General features: G+C 42.2%; 1 protein-coding gene across 1 annotated transcript in view; it reads left to right on the forward strand.

Annotated features, from left to right (window-relative positions):
- Positions 1-1713: 1713 nt before the first annotated feature.
- Positions 1714-22356, forward strand: part of CDCA2 (cell division cycle associated 2) — a 50445-nt gene continuing 29802 nt past the window's right edge. Inside the window, exons 1-7 of the mRNA XM_056118824.1 lie at positions 1714-1771; positions 1866-2048; positions 2776-2927; positions 12592-12742; positions 14474-14664; positions 17659-17743; positions 20760-20962. Coding sequence (XP_055974799.1) covers positions 1714-1771; positions 1866-2048; positions 2776-2927; positions 12592-12742; positions 14474-14664; positions 17659-17743; positions 20760-20962 — 1023 coding nt within the window. The remainder of the gene's footprint in view (positions 1772-1865; positions 2049-2775; positions 2928-12591; positions 12743-14473; positions 14665-17658; positions 17744-20759; positions 20963-22356) is intronic.

Below are 22356 nucleotides of genomic sequence, written 5' to 3' on the forward strand. Positions count from 1 at the left end.
CTTTCTCTTCTCCCGCCCGTCCCCTCCCTCCACCCACTCGGACTCTCCTCCCTTCGCCACCTTCCTTCTTTTAACAGACACACACAAGCACGCAGAGACTGTCCCACACCCCGAGCTTGGCCGGTCGCTCTTTCCCACCCCGCCCCTGCGCTCCGCAGCCCGTGAGGGCCCTTCCCCCATCTCCGCCAGACGGACTCTCAGCTGCACCAATCCAGCCGCAGGACCCGTCGCGCCTCAGCCAATCACCGGCGGGGATAGGGTGGGCTCATACCGACCCCGCCCAGTTGGTGGGCGGGAAGAGAAACTGCGGTCTTACAGACGGGAAGGTTGGTCAGCCAATCAGAGGAGAGCCTGCCGCCAGACGGCCGCTCAGGGCGTTACTGAGCAGGCGCAAACTCTAGTCCAGGTAGCGCTTATCTGCATACGGAGGTGGAGTCTGAGGGAAGGAGGTGGAGCGCTCGAAGTAAAGCCACACGACTCCGGGCCAGGCCGTCGTAACCCCTCCCCAACTAGCTCCGCCCACAGAGGAAAGGGCGGACATCGGGACAGCTGATTGGGTGAGAGCCTGCCCGGAGTTCTGTCAGGATTGGTCCAATCATTCTTTTCGAAGTTTCCAACAGCCAATCGGAAAGGTCGAAAGCAGAAGTGGAGGTTTAGCAAGAGACTTCTTCCGCGGGATTCTCACGGAAAGTAGTCCCTGCGGGAACGAGGTTAGAAGCTGGTCTTTAGTGTCAGTGTGTCCCCGACAGGTACAAGTGGCTTTTTATTCGGGTCCACGAAGCACCATTTGTTCTGAGACGGCGAGGCAGAGACCTGCAGGAGTTTGCACGTGCGACGGGAGGCGGCGAAGGGATTCGCAGAGTCACGCCGGGCCGGGGAGGAGGCGGGGCCGCGATTTGAATCGAGCGGCGGGCGCCGAGGGACGCGTCGCTGAGAGGGTCTGGGTGAAGTGGGTCCCGGGCTTCCTGGGCCGGCGACTGCCACCCGGACCGAGTCCACCCGGGACGCCTGGTTTGGTATTAGTTGCTTTTTTTTTTTTTCCGAGCGAACCTTCGGAACCTAAAAAAAAAAAAACCCCAAACCGAACGAGATCTAGACGACAACACTTGTCTGCGGTCGGAAGTTGAGGGGGGCAAAAAAAAAAAAAAGCGAAATATTCAGCGGAGAACAGCAAAGTGCGGGACTGAGAGGTAGGACGACTGCCGTGGTTTGGTTTTCAGATTTGATCCCGAAGAGCTGTTGGACGTGTTCCTCAGAAGTATGTTTTTCTGCCCCCCCCCCCCCCCCCCCCCCGCCCCGGAGTTACTGGTCCAACCGATCACCCCGCGAGCGTTTCCAGCTTGACTTTTCTGGGGCCCGGCACACTTTGGCTGACAGGTTTTGGAAATGTCCAAAACTGAGTTTTTAAGCAGGGTGCCCACCTGCCTGCAAATGTTCGTTAAGCTGGAAAACCCAGGCTTCCAGTCCGGCATCCACCTTGTTTGTCTCAGAGTTGTCTTAACGTTTCTTTCTCTAATTTTAGCTGCGGAAGTACTTTCAAGTGGATAAATCAAAGGTCTGTATTCAGGCCTTCCCAGCTAAATGTTCTAAAGGGTTCAGTTCTGAAGGAGAATCTTGACCCAGTCACAGTATATCCCCGCCCTATCCATTCATCTAATCAGGAGGACCGGTTATTTTTCTTATTCTTTTTTTTTTTTTTTTTTTTTACTTCAGATGGAGACCAGTTCAAAAGACAAGGCCTGTGAAGTCCAGGAATCTGCTGTGAATGCTGGTTTGTAGCGATCTCTTGCCTTCTTGTGAAATTTAAGGTTTTGGTTATTTGTCCTGAATGTCTGACCCCACCCCCGCAACACGTTGTGTTTCAGAAAAAGTCTCCTTGAATTTGGGAATTGGGGAGTTTTTAACAACTCAGAAAGATACCGCTGAAGTGACTCTTAATCCTTGCGTACCAGAGGCTTTTAAATCGCCCATGAATTTTTCCTCAGTCACCGTTGAGCAATTGGGAATCACGCCTGAAAGCTTTGTTAAGAGCCCTGCAGGTAAGAGAAGTTGCCTTACTAGTGCAGTGCTTCTGGTAAGAAGTTTACAAACACATTAGGGGCCGGAGTGCTAGGACCGCGGGTAGGGCCTTGAACACAGCAGACCCAGGTTCAGTTCCTGGCATCCCATATGTTCTCCCAACCACTGCCAGGAGTAATTCCTGAGTGCAGAGCCAGAAGTAACCCCTGAGCATCACTGGGTGTGACCCAAAAAGCAAAAATTAAAAAAAAAAACACATTAAAGCACTGGGGAGATGGTATAGGGAATAGTTTAGGTACTTAATTTGTACTCAGGGTCTCCACCTACCTTGGGCAAGGTGAGGAGTGATCCCTGAGCACAGCAGAGTGTGAGCCTAACACTCCCCCTCCTCAAATAAGATAATTCAAATTTCTTGTTTACTCTCACTGCTCATATGTTACTATTGAAACTGATCAGGGAATTCCATGTGCATCACAGATGGAGCAAAAAAGGGAGATATCAAAATGTAATGATGTCTTTACTCAACAACTGTTTGATGAATGCCTTCTACTTGCCCAGTATTGCTCTTAGAGTGTGCATTAAATCAGTGGATAAAACTTCCCCTTCCAACTGATTGTATATGCATTATTTTGCCCATGAGTTTCTGTTCAGACTCCTTTACTACATGTATACAAGGTTCTCTCTCTGCTACGTGTCTGGTATTCTGGACATAATTTTTAATGCTTGATTTCAATTTAAAAGAAGGTTTCGTTTCAGAAAAGGCATCTTACCTTAAAAAATCAAGACGACGCTCCACAGTTGGTGCTCGGGGTTCTCCTGAAACAAACCATCTTATTCGCTTTATTGCTCAGCAGCGGAATTTGAAGAGTGCAGAGAAATCTCCTTTGGTACAGAATTCCCCTCTCCAGGTATGTTTTCTTCTAGCTGCTGTCATAATTCTTTTAGGAAAGTTGTTTAACTAATTCATGTGTGATTTTACTATAAATTGAATAGTCACTTTTTTTATGGAACTTTTTTTTTTCCTGGGCCTCACCCTTCAGTGCTGAGGGCTTACTCCTGGTTCTGCTTTGGGGTCACTCCTGGCGGGGCTCAGGGAACCATATGCAATGCCAAGGATTGCTTCTGGGTCAGCCACATGCAAGGCAAGCACCCAAACCACTGTACTATCTCTTCAATCCATAACATCATTTTTACTTGAAGGAATTTCTGATACATATCAGTGTTAGTCTAACTTGGGAATAGTGTCTCAAAAATTAAGTGTGTATGGACCCTTTTCCAAAAAAGTAAGAATAGAGCCCCTATTTGAGCCAGTGCTTTCATTTCTTGGTGCTTAACCCCCAAACTTAGAAACGCTAATTCGAAGAGATAAAGGCACACCTATGTTCAATGTAGTGCCTAGTACAGTAACCAGGATATGGAAACAACCCAACTGTTCAACAAAAAAAATAAATGGGTAAAGAAGTTGTGGCCTCAGGACCTGCACAGCAGCTGCAAAGCAGAGGCTTGAGTTATCACTATAATTGCCTCGTGAGTTGCAACTATAATGATAAGCTGCAGTTCTTAGACAATATTTATAAAATCTGCTGGAGGATCAAGATGGGCTTTAAGATTCTCTGGAAAAATTAATGTCTGAGGAAGTGGTGTTGGTGGCTTTCTGACTGCTATAAGGCAAATAGGCAATGTGGCAGCCCTGCCTGAGATTGTCCATAGATCTGTTGGGCTTCCTGATGTTCATTCAGGTCATGGGTTTGCTCCTGGCGATATGGCAGCCTTTGATTTGAACAACCCGAAGCAGTGGTGTCCTCAGGGGTGTCGGATTTGATATTCACTGTGGTGTTCACTTACTAAGAACCAATTTCAATGAGAATGAAGGTCAGCCTGTGAAGGAGTAACTTGCCCAGGCCATATCTGACCATGGTTCTGTTGGTGTGGGATCAAAAGATGTCATCCCCATGAATGCCATAAACTTAAAGGAGGCCTTGGAGATGGATGTGCATTGCTTCTTGTCAGGAGACCGTTTCTGGGCTGAGGACAAGGAGCACTGTGAGGAGTATGGGAGGTTGCTGCAGACCTACCTCAACAAGGTCTCTGCCAGGGTCACAGAAAGAGGCTCATTAAGGACTGTGGGTGTAGGCAGCCACTATGCAGAAATTCCGATGGTGGATGAAATTTTCAATAAATATGGTGCCAAGAAAATGGGCATCAACCATAAGGGACAGTGTATGTGTATGATGATTCACAGTGGAAGCCAAGGTACCAGGTAGCCAGAGATGCCCTGCTACCTCTGGAGAAAGCTCTGAAGAAAGACAAGAGTATAGCCAATGCCCACCAGTTGGCCCTTGCACAGATTGCTTTACCAAAGAGTCAGGGTTATCTGAAAGGAATAGTAGAGGCAGGAAATTACTCCTGGGTCAGCCACTCTTCTATGACCTTTGTAACCTGCCAAGCTTTTGCCAAGGTTGTTAACACAATCCCTCATGACTTGAACCTGAATGTGATCTACGTTTCTCACAATCTTGCCGGAGTGGAGTAGTGTGTGGTGGACAGGAAGGAGCAGATATTGTTGGTACACAGGAAGGGATCCACCCATTCTTTCCTCCTCACCAATCTTCATCACTGTCGATTGCCAATTCACGGGACAACCAGTGCTCATTGGGGGCACCATGGGAACCTTGTAGTTATGTCCCTACTGGCATTGGATAGGGTATGACTGAGGCCTTTGGAACAACCTGCCATGGAGGAGGCTGCACATTATCCCGAACAAAATCTCAGTGTGATTTAAATTTCCAGGATGTCTCAGGCAAGTTGGCAAATATGGGAATTGCCATCCTTGTTGCCTTCCCCAAACTGCTTTTGGAAGAGGTTCCTAAGCCCTGTAAGAAAGTGACCGATGTTGCGATCACTGGCCATGATGCTAGAATCAGCAAGAAGGCCCTTCAACAGAGACTGATTTCTGTGGTCAAAGGATAGAGGAGCCCTGACCCAGGCCACCTGATACCACTAAACCATAAAATGGACTTGGATTCATTTGCTCTTTAGAACTGACTCGCTGTTCAGCAGGCTCCAGAGTACACACCTAAAACTGCCTCCTTTAATGGCTGTTAGGAGGTTGCTGCTCTCCAGAGCCAAACTTAGAAAATCACCTTCCCACAGGAGCCAGGTTATCCCCATTTGTAAAGGGTTATTTAGGATCTTTCCCTGAGGGTCTCTGAGGGTCCCAGATTTTTAGGAAAATCGTTTGGGTGCAGATAGATCAAGACATTACCTTACTATCTCCTATGTCTTTAATCATCAGAATCAACTTCTGTACACTGAGTTCTGTTTATATCCTGAGAGGTGTCATGAGGAATATTCTATTAAAGTTTGAAATACGTTAAAATTGTGGTATATCCACACAACGGGATACTATGCAGCCACAAGGAAAGATGAAACTTCTTTGGTACTGGGGCTGTCCGGTTAAGTAAGTCAGTACAAATACCAAATGTTCTCATTAACTGCAGTATATAGTGAGAATGGTAGACGTCAATGTGGAGAAACCCATGGCACTGGATTTCAGAAATGAGAATGAAGTAAGAGAGAATGATGGGAGGAGAGAAGAGCAGGAGGCAGAATGGCAGTAACATGAGGCATTGGTCGGGGTCCTTGAACACACTGATATAGAGATGAGGTCATTGCAAACTACAGAACTATAGGAACCATTTAAAATGGTAAGCATCAAAACCACAAGCTATTGCGACATTTATCCCAAATTATAATTAAACCAAAAAAATTGAGTTTGTTAAGGAGGAAGATGGGAGGGAACCTTAGATCATTGATGGAGGGATGCTGACACTGGTGATATGGTCAGTGTTGAAACATTAAATTCCCGAAACTTTTCTTTTTTTTCCTTTTTTTTTTTTTCTTTTTCTTTTTGGGTCATACCCAGCAATGCACAGAGGTTACTCCTGGCTCTGCCCTCAGGAATTACTCCTGGCAGTGCTCAAGGGACCATATGGGATGCTGGGAATCGAACCTAGCTTGGCCACGTGTTATCACTCCAGCCCCAAGTTCCCAAAACTTTTATTCACAACTTTGAAAATCATTGTGAATAAATGCAAAGTTTTTAAAAATCATCTGTGAACTAAGGAAAAATGAAGATATTTCTTACTAGTTAAATAATGAGTTTAATTTAGTATTTTGAAAAACTTATTTTTACTTTTAGGAACTTAAAAACTTCCCTGTAGCTTAACTTTTCTTATAGATGGCCCAGAGGAGATATTAATGAATGTTATTTTGACATTGCATAATAAAATGGGCTGGAGCGATAGCACAGCGGGTAGGGCGTTTGCCTTGCACGCAGCCAACATGGCCGACCCGAGTTCGATTCCTCCGCCCCTCTCAGAGACCCCGGCAAGCTACTGAGAGTATTCGATATGCCAGACACAGTAACAACAAAGTCTCCAATGGAGACGTTACTGGGCCCGCTCGAGCAAACCAAGCATAATAAAATGTGTTAACATTTTGGAAGATCTGCCAAATTATCAGTCGATGCTATACTTTCAAAATGAAAGACCCATAAATTATAACAAAACTGGTGGGATTCCCTTTTTGATACTGTAACACACATAAAGAAATCTTCGGGTTTTGTGCTGTGTGAAGAAAAATATCCAGGGGTTGGAGCTATAGAACAGCAAGTAGGACACTTGGATCCTTGGGACCCCATAAAGCCAGGGGTGATCCCTGAATAAGCCTTGAGTAAGCACTGCCGGGTGTGGCCTTAAAACCAGAAAGAAGGGGCTGGAGCGATAGCACAGCGGGTAGGGTATTTGCCTTGCATGCGGCCAACCCGGGTTCGATTCCCAGCATCCCATATGGTTCTCTGAGCACCACCAGAAGTAATTCCTGAGTGCATGAGCCAGGATTAACCCCTGTGCATCACCAGATGTGATCCAAAAAAATTTAAAAAATAAATAAATAAAAAACAGAAAGAAAAATCAAAAAGAAAGAATGATACTCACAAATGTTACCAACAAGGTGTCTTCAAGGTCATCAGTAACTTTAAATGTGTAATGATTTTCTGAAAACTGTCTTTAGATACCAAGTGTGCATCATGCTTAGGTTTGAATTACGGTATTATAACTGTGATTTTTGACAAGTTCCTTAAACTGTTTCTTCGTGTAAAATAGGGGTGATAAATGTGGAAATGTTTTGATGGGCATGAGTAAGCTAATGGATAATTGATGTTTCTGAGAGATTTACTGTGAGTGTTAATTATTTTTCAAAAGCTAGGATTTTGTTCTCTCACACAGACTCTCTGCAACTATTTCGGCACTCTCCCTTTCACCAGTGTAAATTTGTAATCTTTGTGTAAATTCCAGTTTGGAGTATTTTTTAATCATGTAGATGTTTTTAGCTATTGCTCTATTTCCTTTCTTGTGCAACTTGTATATCCTGTCATTAATATGGTCTTTTTGTTTGGAGTTTGTTTTTTAAACTTAAAACATTACATAATTTCTTCCCCAAACTTTAGGGAACTTAAGGGAATTGTAAATTTGAAGTCTGTCCATGGGTTCTTCTTTCTTAGTCGTAGTTTGCATCTAAGTTTGTTAGACAGCTGTCATTTTGTGCTTTCCTTCCACCATCCTTGCTATTTACCCTTTTCCTTTGGTCTTTTTGCCTTCTCTTTTTCCTTGATTTTTTGTTTTTGTTTACTATCTTATTTTTTGGAACTGCTCTATATCTTACTAACCCTTTGGGGTATTTTTTTAATTAGAGAATTTTTTATTTTTAAATAGAGAATTTTTTTAAATTAGAGAAATCTAGATTTAAAATATTTTCCATTTACTTTAACAGTACATTTTAGCTTAGAGAGTTGAGGATGTCATTCACTCAACAAGTGTCTTGATTCCTAATCCTTTGTATGAAAAGATTTCTAAAAGCTCTATTTTTGCTGTTATACAATTATACAACATTATCTTTTACTGTGGATTCCTGAGACAATACAGTGAAAGGAGTTTTCTTTCTTGTTTCACAGAATGTTTTTTCCTTCATATTCTGTTTTCTGTCTGGTTATTTTAGGCTATGTCTGGTGCTCAGATCTTTTTCCAGGTGCCAGGTTTTCCCTGTTTCTCTTTAAAGGTGAAGCAGTAGGAGCTGGAGAGTACAGCAGGTAGAGAGTGTACCTTGTAGGCCTCCAGCCAGGGTGTGATCCCCAGCCCGTATGGTCCCCCAAGCTCTACCAGGAGTAGTCCCTGATCACAGAGCCAGGAGTGTTCCCTGAGTACCCCTAAAACCAAAAAAATAAACTGAAAAATAAAAGTGAGGCACTGGGCCAGAGAGAGGGTTCAGTGGGCTAAACACAGGCTTAACGTGCTGGCAGCCCCGCACGTTGCATGTTAGAGGCCTGAGTTCCATCTTGGAATTAAAAAACCTGCAAGGAATTTCATTGAGTATGTTGACAGATATATTTCTGTGTAGAACAAAAGAACTTTGCCAGTGGATGAAGTCCCAAAAGTCAGAATTAATGGCCTTTTCTCATTCGTGGATCAGTTTTCTTTGTGAGGAATTCCTGGGCTGTAGAACTTCGAAAATCTGCTGTGGAATTCAGTAGACGTTTCACTATTCCTTGGGGAAGAATTGGACCATTCCTGGTTTTTATGCAGCTCTCCTATCCTTATCTGTTTATTGAGTCCTTGAATCCCGAATCTCTCTGGACTCTCTGTCACTGCCCTCCCGTTGTTCATCGATTGCTCGAGTGGGCCCAGTAACGTCTCCATTGTGAGACTTGTTACTGTGTTTGGCGTATCGAATATGTCATGGGGAGCTTGCCAGGCTCTCCGAGAGGAGCGGAGCAATCGAACTCGGGTTGGCCATGTCAGCCAAGTCAGCCGCATCAGCCGAGTGCAAGGCAAACGCCCTACCCACAGTGCTATTGCTCCAGCCCTCTGGACCCTCTAAAAGACCCTTATTGATTTGTAGCAAGACCTGTGGGTTCAAGGGATGCAGATACAGTCTTTTTTTTTTTTTTCCCCTTTTTTGGGTCACACCTGGAGATGCACAGGGTTACTTACTCCTGGCTCTACACTCAGGAGTTACTCAGGTGGTGCTCAGGAGACCATATGGGATGCTGGGAATCGAACCTGGGTTGGCCGCGTGCAAGGCAAATGCCCTACCTGCTGTGCTATCACTCCAGCCCCTGCGGATACAGTCTTAATGTTCTCATGTTGAGTCCTGTCATTGTCCCTTTATTTTTTTCTGGTAGTTATGCTTTACCCAAATCTTCAGTGAGTGTGGGAAGGTGTTATAGCAAACCTGCTTGTTTCCTGTTGTCAAACCAGCATCAGCATGCAGTGCCAGGGAACAAATGAGGGTACCACACAACAAGAGTGCACCTCTAACCCTGTATTACTTCCTTGGTCACCTACACTGTATTTTTATAAAAATTAAAAGTAATTTTAAGCACTTACAAGCAAATTTTTTTAATTGAATCGCTATGGGGGACGGGGTTGGGGATGGGGGTAGTAGGCAGTGTTGTGTAGGATTGGTAGGGAAAGTCTGGGACAATTGTGGTGGAGAGTATGGTGCTGGAATGTTGTACCCACGAAAACTTGTCAGTGACAGTGTTGTAATTCATGGTGTTTAAAATTAAAAATATTTGGAGAATTGTGTCCTTCTGTTCTTACACTTACAGTGCTGCCCGTTTTTCTTTTTGTTTTTAGACACTAACTGCATTTTCCTAACTGATCCATCCACCATTCCACAGATTTAAATCCTAGCATTTACAGTTAGTATTTTGTTTTTGTTTTGATTTTTGGGCCCTAGGGTTCAGAGACTACTTCTGATTTGGTGCTACTGGCACCAAATGCTTCAAAGGAACCATATGATGTGGAGGGTGTAACCCAAGCCTCCATGCTTTGAGCTATTTGTTCAGCTGCACATTCATTCATTTAATTCATTATGCTACTGAAAGCTTTTCCATGACCTGGTTTTCTAAAAATTAAATCCAAATTCCTATTGAAGAATAGCATTGACCTCCCTGTTCAGAACTCTGTCAAACTCTAGCCTCATCTCAGCTTCCACTCCCCTGGCATGCTGGCTTTCTGGCTTCTCTTAACTACCACATTCTCACTGTTTCAAATTTCAAATCAAGTGTTACTTCAGATGGAGCACTGTCCCTGAAGTAGCACTTTGTTTCTCAGTCTCATTTCTTTCTGCCTGTTCAATAGCACTTCCTGTACCTACAACTCTACTAATATGTTAGTCATAATTTCACTTTAGAATGGTATTTTCCTCCCTTTGTCCTAAGCTAGAGTAGAATCTGCTATGTAGAAAGTGTTATTGACTGACCAGTTCATCAGACAAAAGCGTCACAAAAGCTGAACATTCTGAATATCAGTACTTTTTACTTATAAATATTGTTCTCTTTCTCTGTCAGGAAATAGGAAATTCAATTTGACTGTTGAATCATTAGTTTGTTTGAAGCAGCATTTCAAAGTACTTCACATTTTTAGGATATTAAAAAATGTTTAAAAATGACTTTGAAGAAACACTCTCAAGTAAATTGTAAAATAACTTTGAGATAACACTTTTTATATTTTATTTATATGAATAAATAATAAGTTTTTCGATAATGCATATGCTGTTGTCATAAAAGTTTTTACATCATCAATTTCCAAGTTCTATTATTATGTAATAGAGCTTGTTTTATGAGTGTTTTGAACTGAGAATAGAATCTAGTGTATGACTAGATTTACCATCAAACATGACCTCAGGATTTTAATTGATTTTCCTTCATGACAATATCTAATCAGGAGGTAATTTTTATTTTTAATTCCAGCCTGTTTTTTTTTTTAATTGACAGAAACTCCAAATCAGTGGAAATATATTAGTTTGAATAGTAAAGGAAAACAATAAAAAGAAACTGGATAAAAGAACTTACTCAGTAGTTATTTTATAAGGGTGGCTCTTAAACTTGATGTTATTTATATTTAACTGTCACTTCCATCCCTGTCAATATAAATTTTATTTGATGACTTTGGTTAAGCCCATGTTAGCAGAGCATCCAGAGAACTGTGCTTAAACTAATCATTTTAAATGAATGATTAGCTTTCAGCTGTTAAAGAGGTAAGATCTCATGAAATCAGAAAACTTAGCCAGGGAGAGCTAAAGGAGAGAAGGTAATAAACATGAGGTTATATCCTGGGAAGTGTTGTGAATGGGTGGCAGACGAATAATGAAATTAAACAAATAATAAAATGTACACTGGGGGGGCTGGAGCAATAGCACAGCAGTGGGGCATTTGCCTTGCATGCGGCCAACCGGGCCAACCCAAGTACGATTCCTCTGCCCCTCTCGAGATCCCGACAAGCTACCAAGAGTATCTTGCTCGCACGGCAGAGCCTGGCAAACTACCCATGACGTATTCGATATGCCAAACACAGTAACAACCAGTCTCACAATGGAGTTGTTACTGGGCCCACGTGAGCAAATTGATGAACAACTGGAGGACAGTGCTACACTGGGAGGAAACGTGACAAAGGCCTCAAGCAGATTTGCAACAGAAAGTTTTAGCAAACCTTTGGTAAAATTTCCAAATAGGGTCTTTCTGTCTCTTTTTTTCTGCCTTATCTCTAGGATTGAGTGCTATTTAGTGTTATTGTAATCTCTTAGGTTAACTTTTCAAACATTTTTGTGCTAACCATTTTTTTCTTTTAAAATTTGACTCACTGGGGATGTCTTAGATTATGAGCTCTAAGCTATGAAAGAACTCTTTAAGTACCTCGAAAGAATCCTTTGTGCAAGTTGGTGCAAGTTGGTTTGCCCCCAACTAAATAAGCTTATGTTTTGTCTCGATGCTCTTTTTTTGGGGGGGAGGGGGGGTCACATCTGATAGTGCTCTGGAGCTACTCCTAGCTCTGTGCTCAGAATTGACCCTTGGCTGTGCTCAATGAATTTGAACCAGGACTTCAGTCTTCAAAGCCGTATTAAAACAAGTGTCTTTACCTCCTGTACGATTTTGCCAGTGCCCTAGACGCCTTTTAAAAAGTGTTTTCTGCCTCCTCAGATTTCTTACATGGCTTATGGACTTACTTCACTATTGACATTCCACACAGCTGTTCCTCTTTGCATTGGTTTTGCTAAAAGCTAGGGGAAGAGCAGAGAGGACATTAAGATGATGGCAGCACACTGAGCATTCACATGCAGAATAGGTGATTCCAGAGAAAGGGAGAGAGAACAGTGCCTGCCATAGAGGCAGACTGGGGGGTGGGAGGGTGTTGGGTTGGCAGAGAGGGAAACTGGGGACATTGATGGTAGGAAATGTACACTGGTGAAGGGATGGATATTGGAACATTATATGACTGAACCACAATCATGAACAACTTTGTAACTGTATCTCACTGTGATTTAATTAAAATTTTTTTTAAATGTGTGATTCAAGAGAGAAGAGACTCTCATTGATATACTTTCATTGACCTTTAAGAAATCTATGTATCCACTTTTAGATACAATGGTAGCTTGGATTGAGAAACAGTATTTATTTTGATTAATAGTTTCTACATTAATAAGCTCCTAAATATGTCTGTGTTTCAGCAGAGAAGCCCTGGTCTGTATCAGAAAAATGTTAATTCTTTAAGAGAACGCATTTCTGCCTTCCAGTCAGTGTTTTACTCCATAAAGGAAAATGAGAAAAATTTGGAGCATCCTGAATTCTCAGAGACAGAAGGGTTCATGACAACAAACTTGAGTGAGTAGAGAGAATTCACTTGAGAACTTTTATTTATTCAGACAAGCAAGTCTCTGATACATGACAAAAGATTTTGTTCCAACTCATGCAAAAGCAACACTTTGAAAACACAAACTTATTTGGTTGCTGCTGCAGTAAGGAAGTGGGTTAGGGGTGCAAGGAGGCATCTGGTGCCAGGGATCCAACCCAGGCCTACATATCTTCCAGGCATTTCCTCTGATCCTGAGTCACATTCCTGACCCAAACAAAACTGTGATTTTAAGTGAATCTTGGGACCTACCATCCAAAAGTCTAGATATGGGGTTTCCTTTAACAAAAATAGGTCAACAGGCATTCCTGAACCTTCATTTCCACATGGCCATGTTCAAGTGGTTAGATGTTCAAATGTGAGCACTGGTGCATTCATTTCAGCATTTCATTCATTTCTTTAGATTGTGTGGCAAAATGGTATGTTGTGACCTTAATCGGAACATGACTTACTATTATATTTTCTAAGCATTTATATGAATAGGGCTGCAGTGATAGCACAGTGGGTAGGGATTTTGCCTTGCACGTGGCCGACCCGGGTTAGAGTCTTCCTTCCCTTTTGGAGAGCCCGGCAAGCTACCAAGAGTATCCTGCCCGCATGGCAGGGCCTGGAAAGCTCCCTGTGGCATATTTGATATGCCAAAAACAGTAACAACAAGTCTCACAATGGAGACGTTACCCACTTTTGAGCAAATCGATGAACAATGGGAGGACAGTGCTACAGTGCTTACATGAATTACCAATGGGTCCTGATAGTATAAACATATATCTAATCACACATTTCAATGGCTTGCCATATTCTTTACCATAACTTTTAGATTATCACCTTCAGCAGCACTCCATTAGCTCTTTGCATGTAAGTGCATTGTTGTTACCCATCCAGCTACCTATAGTACATGGCCTCCCTCTTACTCATTTATATGTGGTGGTTTGTTTTGGGCTAGTTTTCAGTTGCCATTGGTGTTCTTAAGTATTTTATGTGGTACTTTATCTGCTGCTTTTACTATAGTTCTGCAGATGCTCAGGTTACTCATTGTAGCAGATTACTATAATTCTGTAGATCTTTTTGGAAGAAATTTTTGTAGATACATTATGGCTCTATTTTTCATAAAACGAGCAACTCGAACAACGGGAGGACAGTGACAGTGACACAAAAAATTATTGTTAGAACATAATTACAACCTTTAAAATATTCAAAAGGAAAGTTTCCATTGTCAATTTAAAAATAGAATAAGCTACTATTTAAGAAATGTGAGTGTATTTTAGTATAGCCTTGTGTATTTTAAAGTCTGAAAAAATTAATTATTTTGCTTTTATTAGTAGTAATATTCTCTTGCCTTTCTGTTAGAGTTCTTTTTTTATTTTTGTTTTTAGGGCCACAGCTAGCAGTGCTCAGGGCTTATTCCAGGTGCTGTCGGAACTTTTTACTTATGAACATTGTAAAATAGGATTTCTCAGGGATCACTTTTGGTGGTGCTTATGAGACCATATATGGTGCTGGGGAATCAAACCCAGCCATCCCTGTACTATCTCTGGCCCTAGTTTCCCTTTTTGAGTAACATACCTTGTAGAATTTTTTTAATGATTACAGTATATGATAGAGACCTAAGCAAAATTTTACTAAAATTATGATATATGGAGTATTTGAAAATAAAGTTGTGGGAAAAAATTATGACTTTTTTTGTATTTGTTTTATGTATAAAGCCCCCAAAAGTAGAGTTGGTATGTGTCAGAAGTCTGAGATTTCTGCAAAGTCGCCCAAACGTCGGAGATTATTGTCGCCAAACGATGAAAATTGTACTGACACTCTTGATCTCCAGAAATTCAGCATTGCCACTTCTCCCAAAACAGATAGAACACTTGCTGTTGAAAATTTTCGTGCGGATCCTTCTGAGGTAATTCATTCATGGAAACAGGAAAATGAAGCATTGGTTTTCTGGCTAGACAGTTTTAAATCATTAAAACCTTTTCTCAATTATAATACCTTGTGGTTTTCCCTTATAACTGCATTTTAAATTTTGTGTGTTTATATGTATTTCCAGCTTGTTAATTTTTGTTGTTGGCTGGTGCCATCGTTGATCAGTATGTTCAGTATTTTGATTATGAAGACCTTTTTTTTTGGCCACACCTGGTGATGCCAAGGGTTACTCTGAGTTCTACACTTAAGAATTACTCCTGGCGGTGCTTGGGGCACCATATGGGATGCTGGGAATTGAACCCAGGTTGGTTACAAGCAAAGCAAGGGTCCTACCTGTTGGACTATTGCCTTGGCCTCTTGAATACTCTGAAAGGATTAAAGCCTCTATTTTTCTTCTTTTGGTGGGGAAAAAGGAGGGGTGCACCTGGCTGTACTCAGGGCTTACTCCTGGCTCTGCTCAGGAATTACTTCTGGTTGTGCTTGGTGGTCCAGATGTGGTACCGGGGTCAAACTGGAAATCTGCTATCTGTGTGCAAGGCAAGTATCTTAACCCCTAAACTGTCTCTCCTAAACTCTCTGGTATTCGCCCCTCCCATCTTCCTCTCCTTCCTTCCCTTACTCCCTTCCTTACTTTCCCCTCCCTTCCTCTCTTTCTACCTCACGCAGCTGTGTTCAGGGCTTACTCCTGGCTCTGTGCTCAGGGATCACTCCTGGTGGGGTTTGGGAACTACATGGGATGCTGGGGGATTGAACCCAGTGTTAGCTGTGAGCAAGGTAAGCTCTCTACCCACTGTACCTCCTCTCTGATTTTCTATGTGAAGAGATTTTTATAGATGTGGCAGTATCCCATGAAAAAGTTACAGCCCTGCCCCTGAGCCTTTTGACTTTTGAGGGAGGCACACATATGACTATTCAAATACCTGGTAAATGAGGTAGAGATTCTATCTGAGCTGTACGTGTCAGGTCAGAGGGTTATCTTTTTCCTAGCTGGTGTTTTACTAAGGCAGAGTCAGAGTGCTATTGGTTGTTGTTGTTCTTGGGTACCACCTGGTATTGCTCAGGGTTTACTTCCAGCTCTGTGCTCAGGACTCACTTGTGAGGGACTCAGGGCACCATATGGGGCCCCAGGGCTTAAAACCCAACTTGACTGTATGCAAGCAAAAGTCCTACTCGCTGTACTCTCTCTCAAACTCATCAGGGTACTTTTGGACAATTAATTCTTTGCTCTGCTTCTGTAAAGTGTTTGTTGGGATGTTCGTACCTTGTAACCTACCTAATGACTACCAAGTATGATAGATATAATAAAGATCCTTAATTTTGTAGTTGGGGAGATAGTTTTTTCACAACTTTTTTTGCTTTGTATTGTTAGTTCTGGTGTGAACAGTCATTTCCAATTTTTCATTTGTTTTGCTTTGCAGGACACCTATCTGTGCTCAGGGGTTATTCCTGAGTCTGTGCCTAGGGATCACTCCTGATGGGTCTCATGGACAATATGTGGTATTGTGCATCTGGCCTTGCACGTACCCTACCCTTTGTACTATTGCTCTCATCCCTCTGGTTTCTTCCCCCTTTTTTAAGGGGGGGGGAATACCTGGGGGTGCTTTCTGGCCTTTCTCATTTCTTTAGTGAGAAAAAACACCTAATGTCATTATAGTTGAAAGTTTTCGCTTATCCCCTCTGTCACGCAGAGCCAGTATAAGTCCTTTAATCTTACTTAGACTAACCAATTGCTAAATAGTTTAATAAAGTAGATGTTTGAGTAATTATTTTTCAGGGTCCAGCAGACTTTATTTCCATCTCTGAGTTACTTCAAAGCTGATTTCTCTCTCTGCTTTATTTTAGTTAATCTAAATACCCATTTGACAGAATCAATACTAAGTTTTATTAGAATTTTGATTATTTAGATCCATACTGTGATTTAGAAATGGGTATGCATTTGTGAGTGTGTTTTCTGTCCTATCCATTGAGCTTTTTCTATCCCATATCACTAGTGCCTCCTTGGAAACCTACCTTTTGTTCACTTAAAGAAGGTAGATTTCCATGGAGGAACTGGTAAGTGGAAAAACAGAAGGCACGTGCTGTTCCCCACCTGACTCCCCGTGCATGTGAGACCATCACTACCACTTTGGCTAAGGGAGTGGGACAGTATCGCTCAATTTGGGAAACACCGGATTAAATAATCACAACATTTTTTTCTTTAGTTTACAATTTTTCTCTTTCAAAAAAGCAGTTAACGTAATTTTTTAGACTTGAAGCAATTTGAAAACAAAAACATGTGCTATACGTTTTTCCAAGGTCATCAAAAATTGGTAAAGTGTTAAAAATTCAGTTAGAAAGAATCAACCCTCATATCCTCAGTTGGTAAGTTCTCAGAGCCACTGTGGATGTGTGAGTCTATGGATAATAGCAAAACCTGTGTGTAAGCTGCTTTTAAAATACATGATGGGAAATCTCTACCCCTGGTAACGTTTGATTTATAAATTTAGCAAGGTAGGAAGTTAAGAACATCAGTAAAAATAGAACACTTACAGAATATACTGTATAATATATGTATGTGGTTTTTCAACATAACTTTGTTTGATTTTGGGTCACTCGACTTATTCGGGGTTACTCCTGACTCTGCTCAGGGATCGTTTCTGACTCAGGAAGGAGACTATATGGTGTGCTGGGTATTAAACCTGGGTCAGCAGTATGCTAACCAAGTACTCTGCCTGCTGTGCTAGCTCTCTAGCCCGCTTTCAGTGTCACTTTATATATAATGTTTTGGGACCTCACTTGACCCCTGGTAAGCAACAGCAGTTTACTATGAGGAGACCACTATATTCTGACTAACTTTATAATTTTGTAACAATTAGATAATAAAGTGATTGGTTGGTTTAAAATCAGATTTCCTTAATGATCCCTCAATTCTCTGTATAGATATGTAATCCTGTATTTAAAGTTTTAATATTTTAAATATTATTTTCCCAAGAAATCTTCTGAAACTTGCTTAACACAGTCTGGATATTTGGTTGAAGAGTCTATTCCACTTTCAGATCTCACCGGGACTTCCAATGGTAAGTACTTTTTCCCTAGTACATGTACCAATTCACCCACTGAAAGATTTATTCAGTCATCATTTATGTTGCTGTATATTAAAATTTATGACAGCTAAAAGAATTCTTTCTGTTTTAGGGACTCATGTTCCTAGTAGAAATGGTTCAAAATTCTTAATGTGTGAAAGACAGCAGTTTCTGTTCTAACATGCTACCAGTGAGAAATAGGCAAATATTTCCAAGCTGATAGAGCTATTACAAAGTAAAAGATCTCTAAACATATTAATAATGCATTTTTTTTTCTCTTTTGGGTCAGACTGGTGATGCTCAGGAATTACTCCTGGCAGTGCTCAGGGGACCATATGGGATACTGAGAATTGAACCCGGGTCGGTCCTGTGCAGGGCAAACTCCCTAACCACTGTACTATCGCTCCAGTCCTAACAATGTATTTTTTAGAAAATTAGATATTTTTATCTTTGTTTTTTAATTTTTGGGTGGTTTTTTTTTTGGTATAATAAAGACCAACATTCAAAAATTATTTTCCTTTCCCAAAATCAATATACATGTAAAACAAATCACCAGGAAGTTACTGAATTTACTTTCAACTTACCTATCGTTTCTGTTTGAGGGCCAAACCAGCAGTAATCAGTGATTACTCTTGGCAAGCTCGGGGGACCATATGGGATGCAAGATATTGAACCCATGTCAGCTGTGTGCAAAGCAAGAGCCCTGCTCACTGTTCTATTGCTCTGGCTCTTTACCTTAAAGACCTATAGGTCTTTTTTTTTTTTAATCTATTCAAAAGAATCTCTGCCTTATAATTAGTGTATTTGGTATAAAAGTTATGGAGAAGAGAGGTGCCTTGTCATAGAGGCAGGCTGGGGTGGGAGGTGATTTGAAGGAGTGGGAGGGAAACTGGGAGCACTGGTGCTGGGAAATTGCACTGGTGGAGGAGTAGGTGTTACAACATTGTATGACTGAAACACAATTGTGAACAATTTTGTAATGCTCTCTCTCATGGTGATTCAATCAGTGTCACTGTCACTGTCCTCCCATTGTTCATCAGTTTGCTTGAGCGGACTCAGTAACATCTCTGTTGTGAGACTTGTTGTTACTGTGTTTGGCATATTGAATATGTCACAGGGAGCTTGCCAGGCTCTGCTGTGCGGGTGAGATACTCTCGGTAGCTTGCCGGGCTCTCCGAGAAGGGTGGAGGAATCGAACCTGGCTGGGCCGGGCCAGTGCATGCAAGGCAAACTCCCTATCACTGGTTCAGATAGCACAGCGGGTAGGGCGTTCGCCTTACAAGCGGCCAACATGGCCGACCCGCGTTCGATTCCTCCACCCCTCTCGGAGAGCCCGGCAAGCTACCGAGAGTATTCGATATGCCAGACACAGTAACAACAAAAAAATAAAAAAAAGAAAAGAAAAATTAAATAAAAGTTATGGCCAGGGCTGGAGCGATAGCACAGCAGTAGGGCGTTTGCCTTGCACGCAGCCAACATGGCTGACCCGAGTTCGATTCCTCTGCCCCTCTCGGAGAGCCCGGCAAGGTACCGAGAGTATCTCGCCCGCACGGCAGAGCCTGGCAAGCTACCCGTGATGTATTCGTTAATGCCAAACACAGTAACAACAAAGTCTCCAATGGAGACGTTCTTGGGCCCGCTCGAACAAATCGATGAACAACGGGAGGACAGTGACAGTGAAAAGTTATGGCACATGCCTAGCATGCTCCTGATCCAGATTCCTTCCCCAGCACCACCTGGCCTTCAAACAATGCTGGCTGTAAACATGGAGGCCCCAGAGCATCACTGGGTGTAGTCCCGGAGGCCCCTGAGTGCTGCTGAAGTGCAGGAGCTGAGCAGCACTGTACTCGGAGGCCCTCGTGCTCAGCCTCTGTGCTTGCTTAGCACCGCTTGGGAGGTCCACCATGAAAGAAGCCCAAGAAGGACTTTAAGAGGGGAATGGCTTAGTGTCACTTGCTTTTTTTGTTTGTTTGGGGGTCACAGTAGGCTGTGCTCAGCAATTACTCCTGACTGTTCAAGGGACCATAAGCAGTACCAAGAATTAAACCATGTACAAGGCCTTAACCCCTGTGCTATCTTTTTTGCCAGTGATCTAGAAATCACTTAGTAGGACTCACAAAACAGTTGGTGAAAGAAGATGGTAGATTGAACCACAGTGATATGATAGTGGTTAGGAAGTAAGAAGTGGTTAGATTGTTAGTACATTTGAAGATAAAGCCAACTATGTATTAATGGAACTGAAAGTTTAATGAAAAGGGTATTGAAAGAACTTTTTTGGCACAAGGAATTGGGAGAATGGCAGTGTTGTTTACTGAGATGAAGAAAACAGATGGGGAAAGAAATGTAATCTAGACCTGTTTTAGCATATTCCATGCAATATATTTTGGAGGCTATTTCTGGCTGAGTGCTTAGGATAGGCGACCATATGCAGTGCTAGCGCTCCAACTAGGATTGATCATGTGTAAGGCAAGCACCTTGATCCCTGTACTATCTCTTTGGCTTTCAAGTTTTTTTTGTTTTGTTTTGTTTTGTTTTGTTTTTGTGCAACACCTGACTGTGTGCTCAGGGGCCACACCTAGCAGAGCTTGGGGGACCATATGCTGTGCTGGGATTCAAGCCAGGTTCATGGCTGCAGGTACTTGCTAGACAGGTGTCTCAACTTCTGTACTATCTCTCCAGCCCCCTCAAATTACTTTGGGGGGTGGGTCATAGACATTATGAATATTATTTTTTTTACCTGATTTCCTGGATACTTAGATTTCCATGGGCCAGAACTCCCTTGACTTGTATCCTCAGTTCTTAAATCTGAATAAAAGCCTGCAACCAATACCACTTCTCTGGTGTCTTATATTCTCAAATGAAATCCCAGATGCTATTCCCTAAGCAGGAAATATCAGGGTTGAGTTTCATAATAGCTTGTTATTTCCTTTGCACAAACAAAATATTTTTGGTCTCAAATAAATGGATTCCAATGTCTTTCTCTTCTAATGCACACATGTTTATGTTGAAGGCATAAAGGTCGCCCGCTGTGTGCAGGGCCAAGGAGCAGCCAACACACCTGACAGATTCATGGACACTAACACAAACCCAGCTCCTGAAGTGAGGTCCATGGTGAGCCCGCTATGCGTGAGGAACTGTCCATCCTCGGAGACCGTTAAACTTCGTTCTGTGTTGAAGAAACCCTCAGTTAAACAGTTTGTAGAAGGCCTTCAGGTAAACATTGTACTACATTTCCTAATTTCATTTTGCTTCAAATATACCTTTTAAATATCATACTGGCTTCAGAAGAAATGTTGTATGTTCCCTATCCCTCTCTCCCCCCAGCCACATGCACACAAAACAATCCCACTTTTTTATTGTAGTTTAGGTACCACAGTTGCGATAGTATTAATGCTTATGGTTTTGCTGTACAGAGTTACTTCTGTACCTTTACCACCACCAGAGTTTGCAAGATTATCCACCATAGTCCTGGTGTCACTGTGCAGACTCTGCAGTGCTAGGGCTAACCCAGGCCACCCCGGCACTGTTTGGGGTCTCTAGGTCTTCAGTGGTGTTTGGGGAACCAAACAATGCTACGGATTGAATTGGGCTTGGCCACTACAAGGCCTGTGTAATCTCTGTACCATTTGTCCAGCCTCCTTTAATTTGTAGTACTGTACAGTTTTCAATACTATGGAACAAAAATAGAATATAAAAAGGCAAACTTTTGTGTGCCTCTTTTGCAAACCACAACACCCAATAAGAGAGAGAGAACAAAAGGGAATGCCCTGCCACAGAGGCAGGGGGGGATGGAGGGGATGGGGGTGGGAGGGATACAGGGATCCGTGGTGGTGGAAAATGGGCACTGGTGGAGGGATGGGTATTTGATCATTGTATAATTGGAACCCAAGCACAAAAATTTGTAAGTCTACAGCTATACCTCATGATGTCTCGCTAATAAAAATTTTTAAAAAAGGCAAACTTTTATGAATTTTATAATTCTTAATGTATGCGTTTTAATTATTCCCACGCAGAATCTGTGGTCTTGGATCCAAATATTTATTCCTCTCCAGCATGCATATTTCTCTAAATTCAAATCATCTGAGAGGAGTAGGTTAAGGGGCACTTGCTGGTATTTTATGAATAATTTCTTTTTTTCTAGTGTATATTGTGTGCTTTGAATAGAGCAGTGTCCCAAGAAGGTTATTAATTTCATTTGCTCTAGACTGTTGATCAACACCCCCCGATGAGTCTGATGTTCAAAGCCTGTTGTGAGTACTGTGAGATACTGAGAGGATGGTTGCCCACGTGCCTAGTTTCAGATCCTGACTAATGTTGAAAATGGACAACTGATTTCACCTTTCAATACCTGTCTTCCTTGGCTGTACAAGGACTATGTTAGTCACTACGTCACTGGATAATTTGCACATTGAAAGAATAATATGAAATTAAAAGCACTTTTTCCTTCCTAATTTAATCCATGGGCATTTTAACATATAACTGATTGTAAATCTGTTTGGTTTTTGTTTGTTTGGGGGCCATACCCAGCGGTGCTCAGGGCTTATTCTTGGCTCTGTGTTCAGGGATTTCTCCTTTCGAGACTCGGCATCATGTGAGGTGCCAGGGAT

Source organism: Sorex fumeus, unplaced genomic scaffold (genome assembly GCF_029834395.1).
Source record: "Sorex fumeus unplaced genomic scaffold, SorFum_2.1 ptg000039l, whole genome shotgun sequence".
Taxonomy (NCBI): domain Eukaryota; kingdom Metazoa; phylum Chordata; class Mammalia; order Eulipotyphla; family Soricidae; genus Sorex; species Sorex fumeus.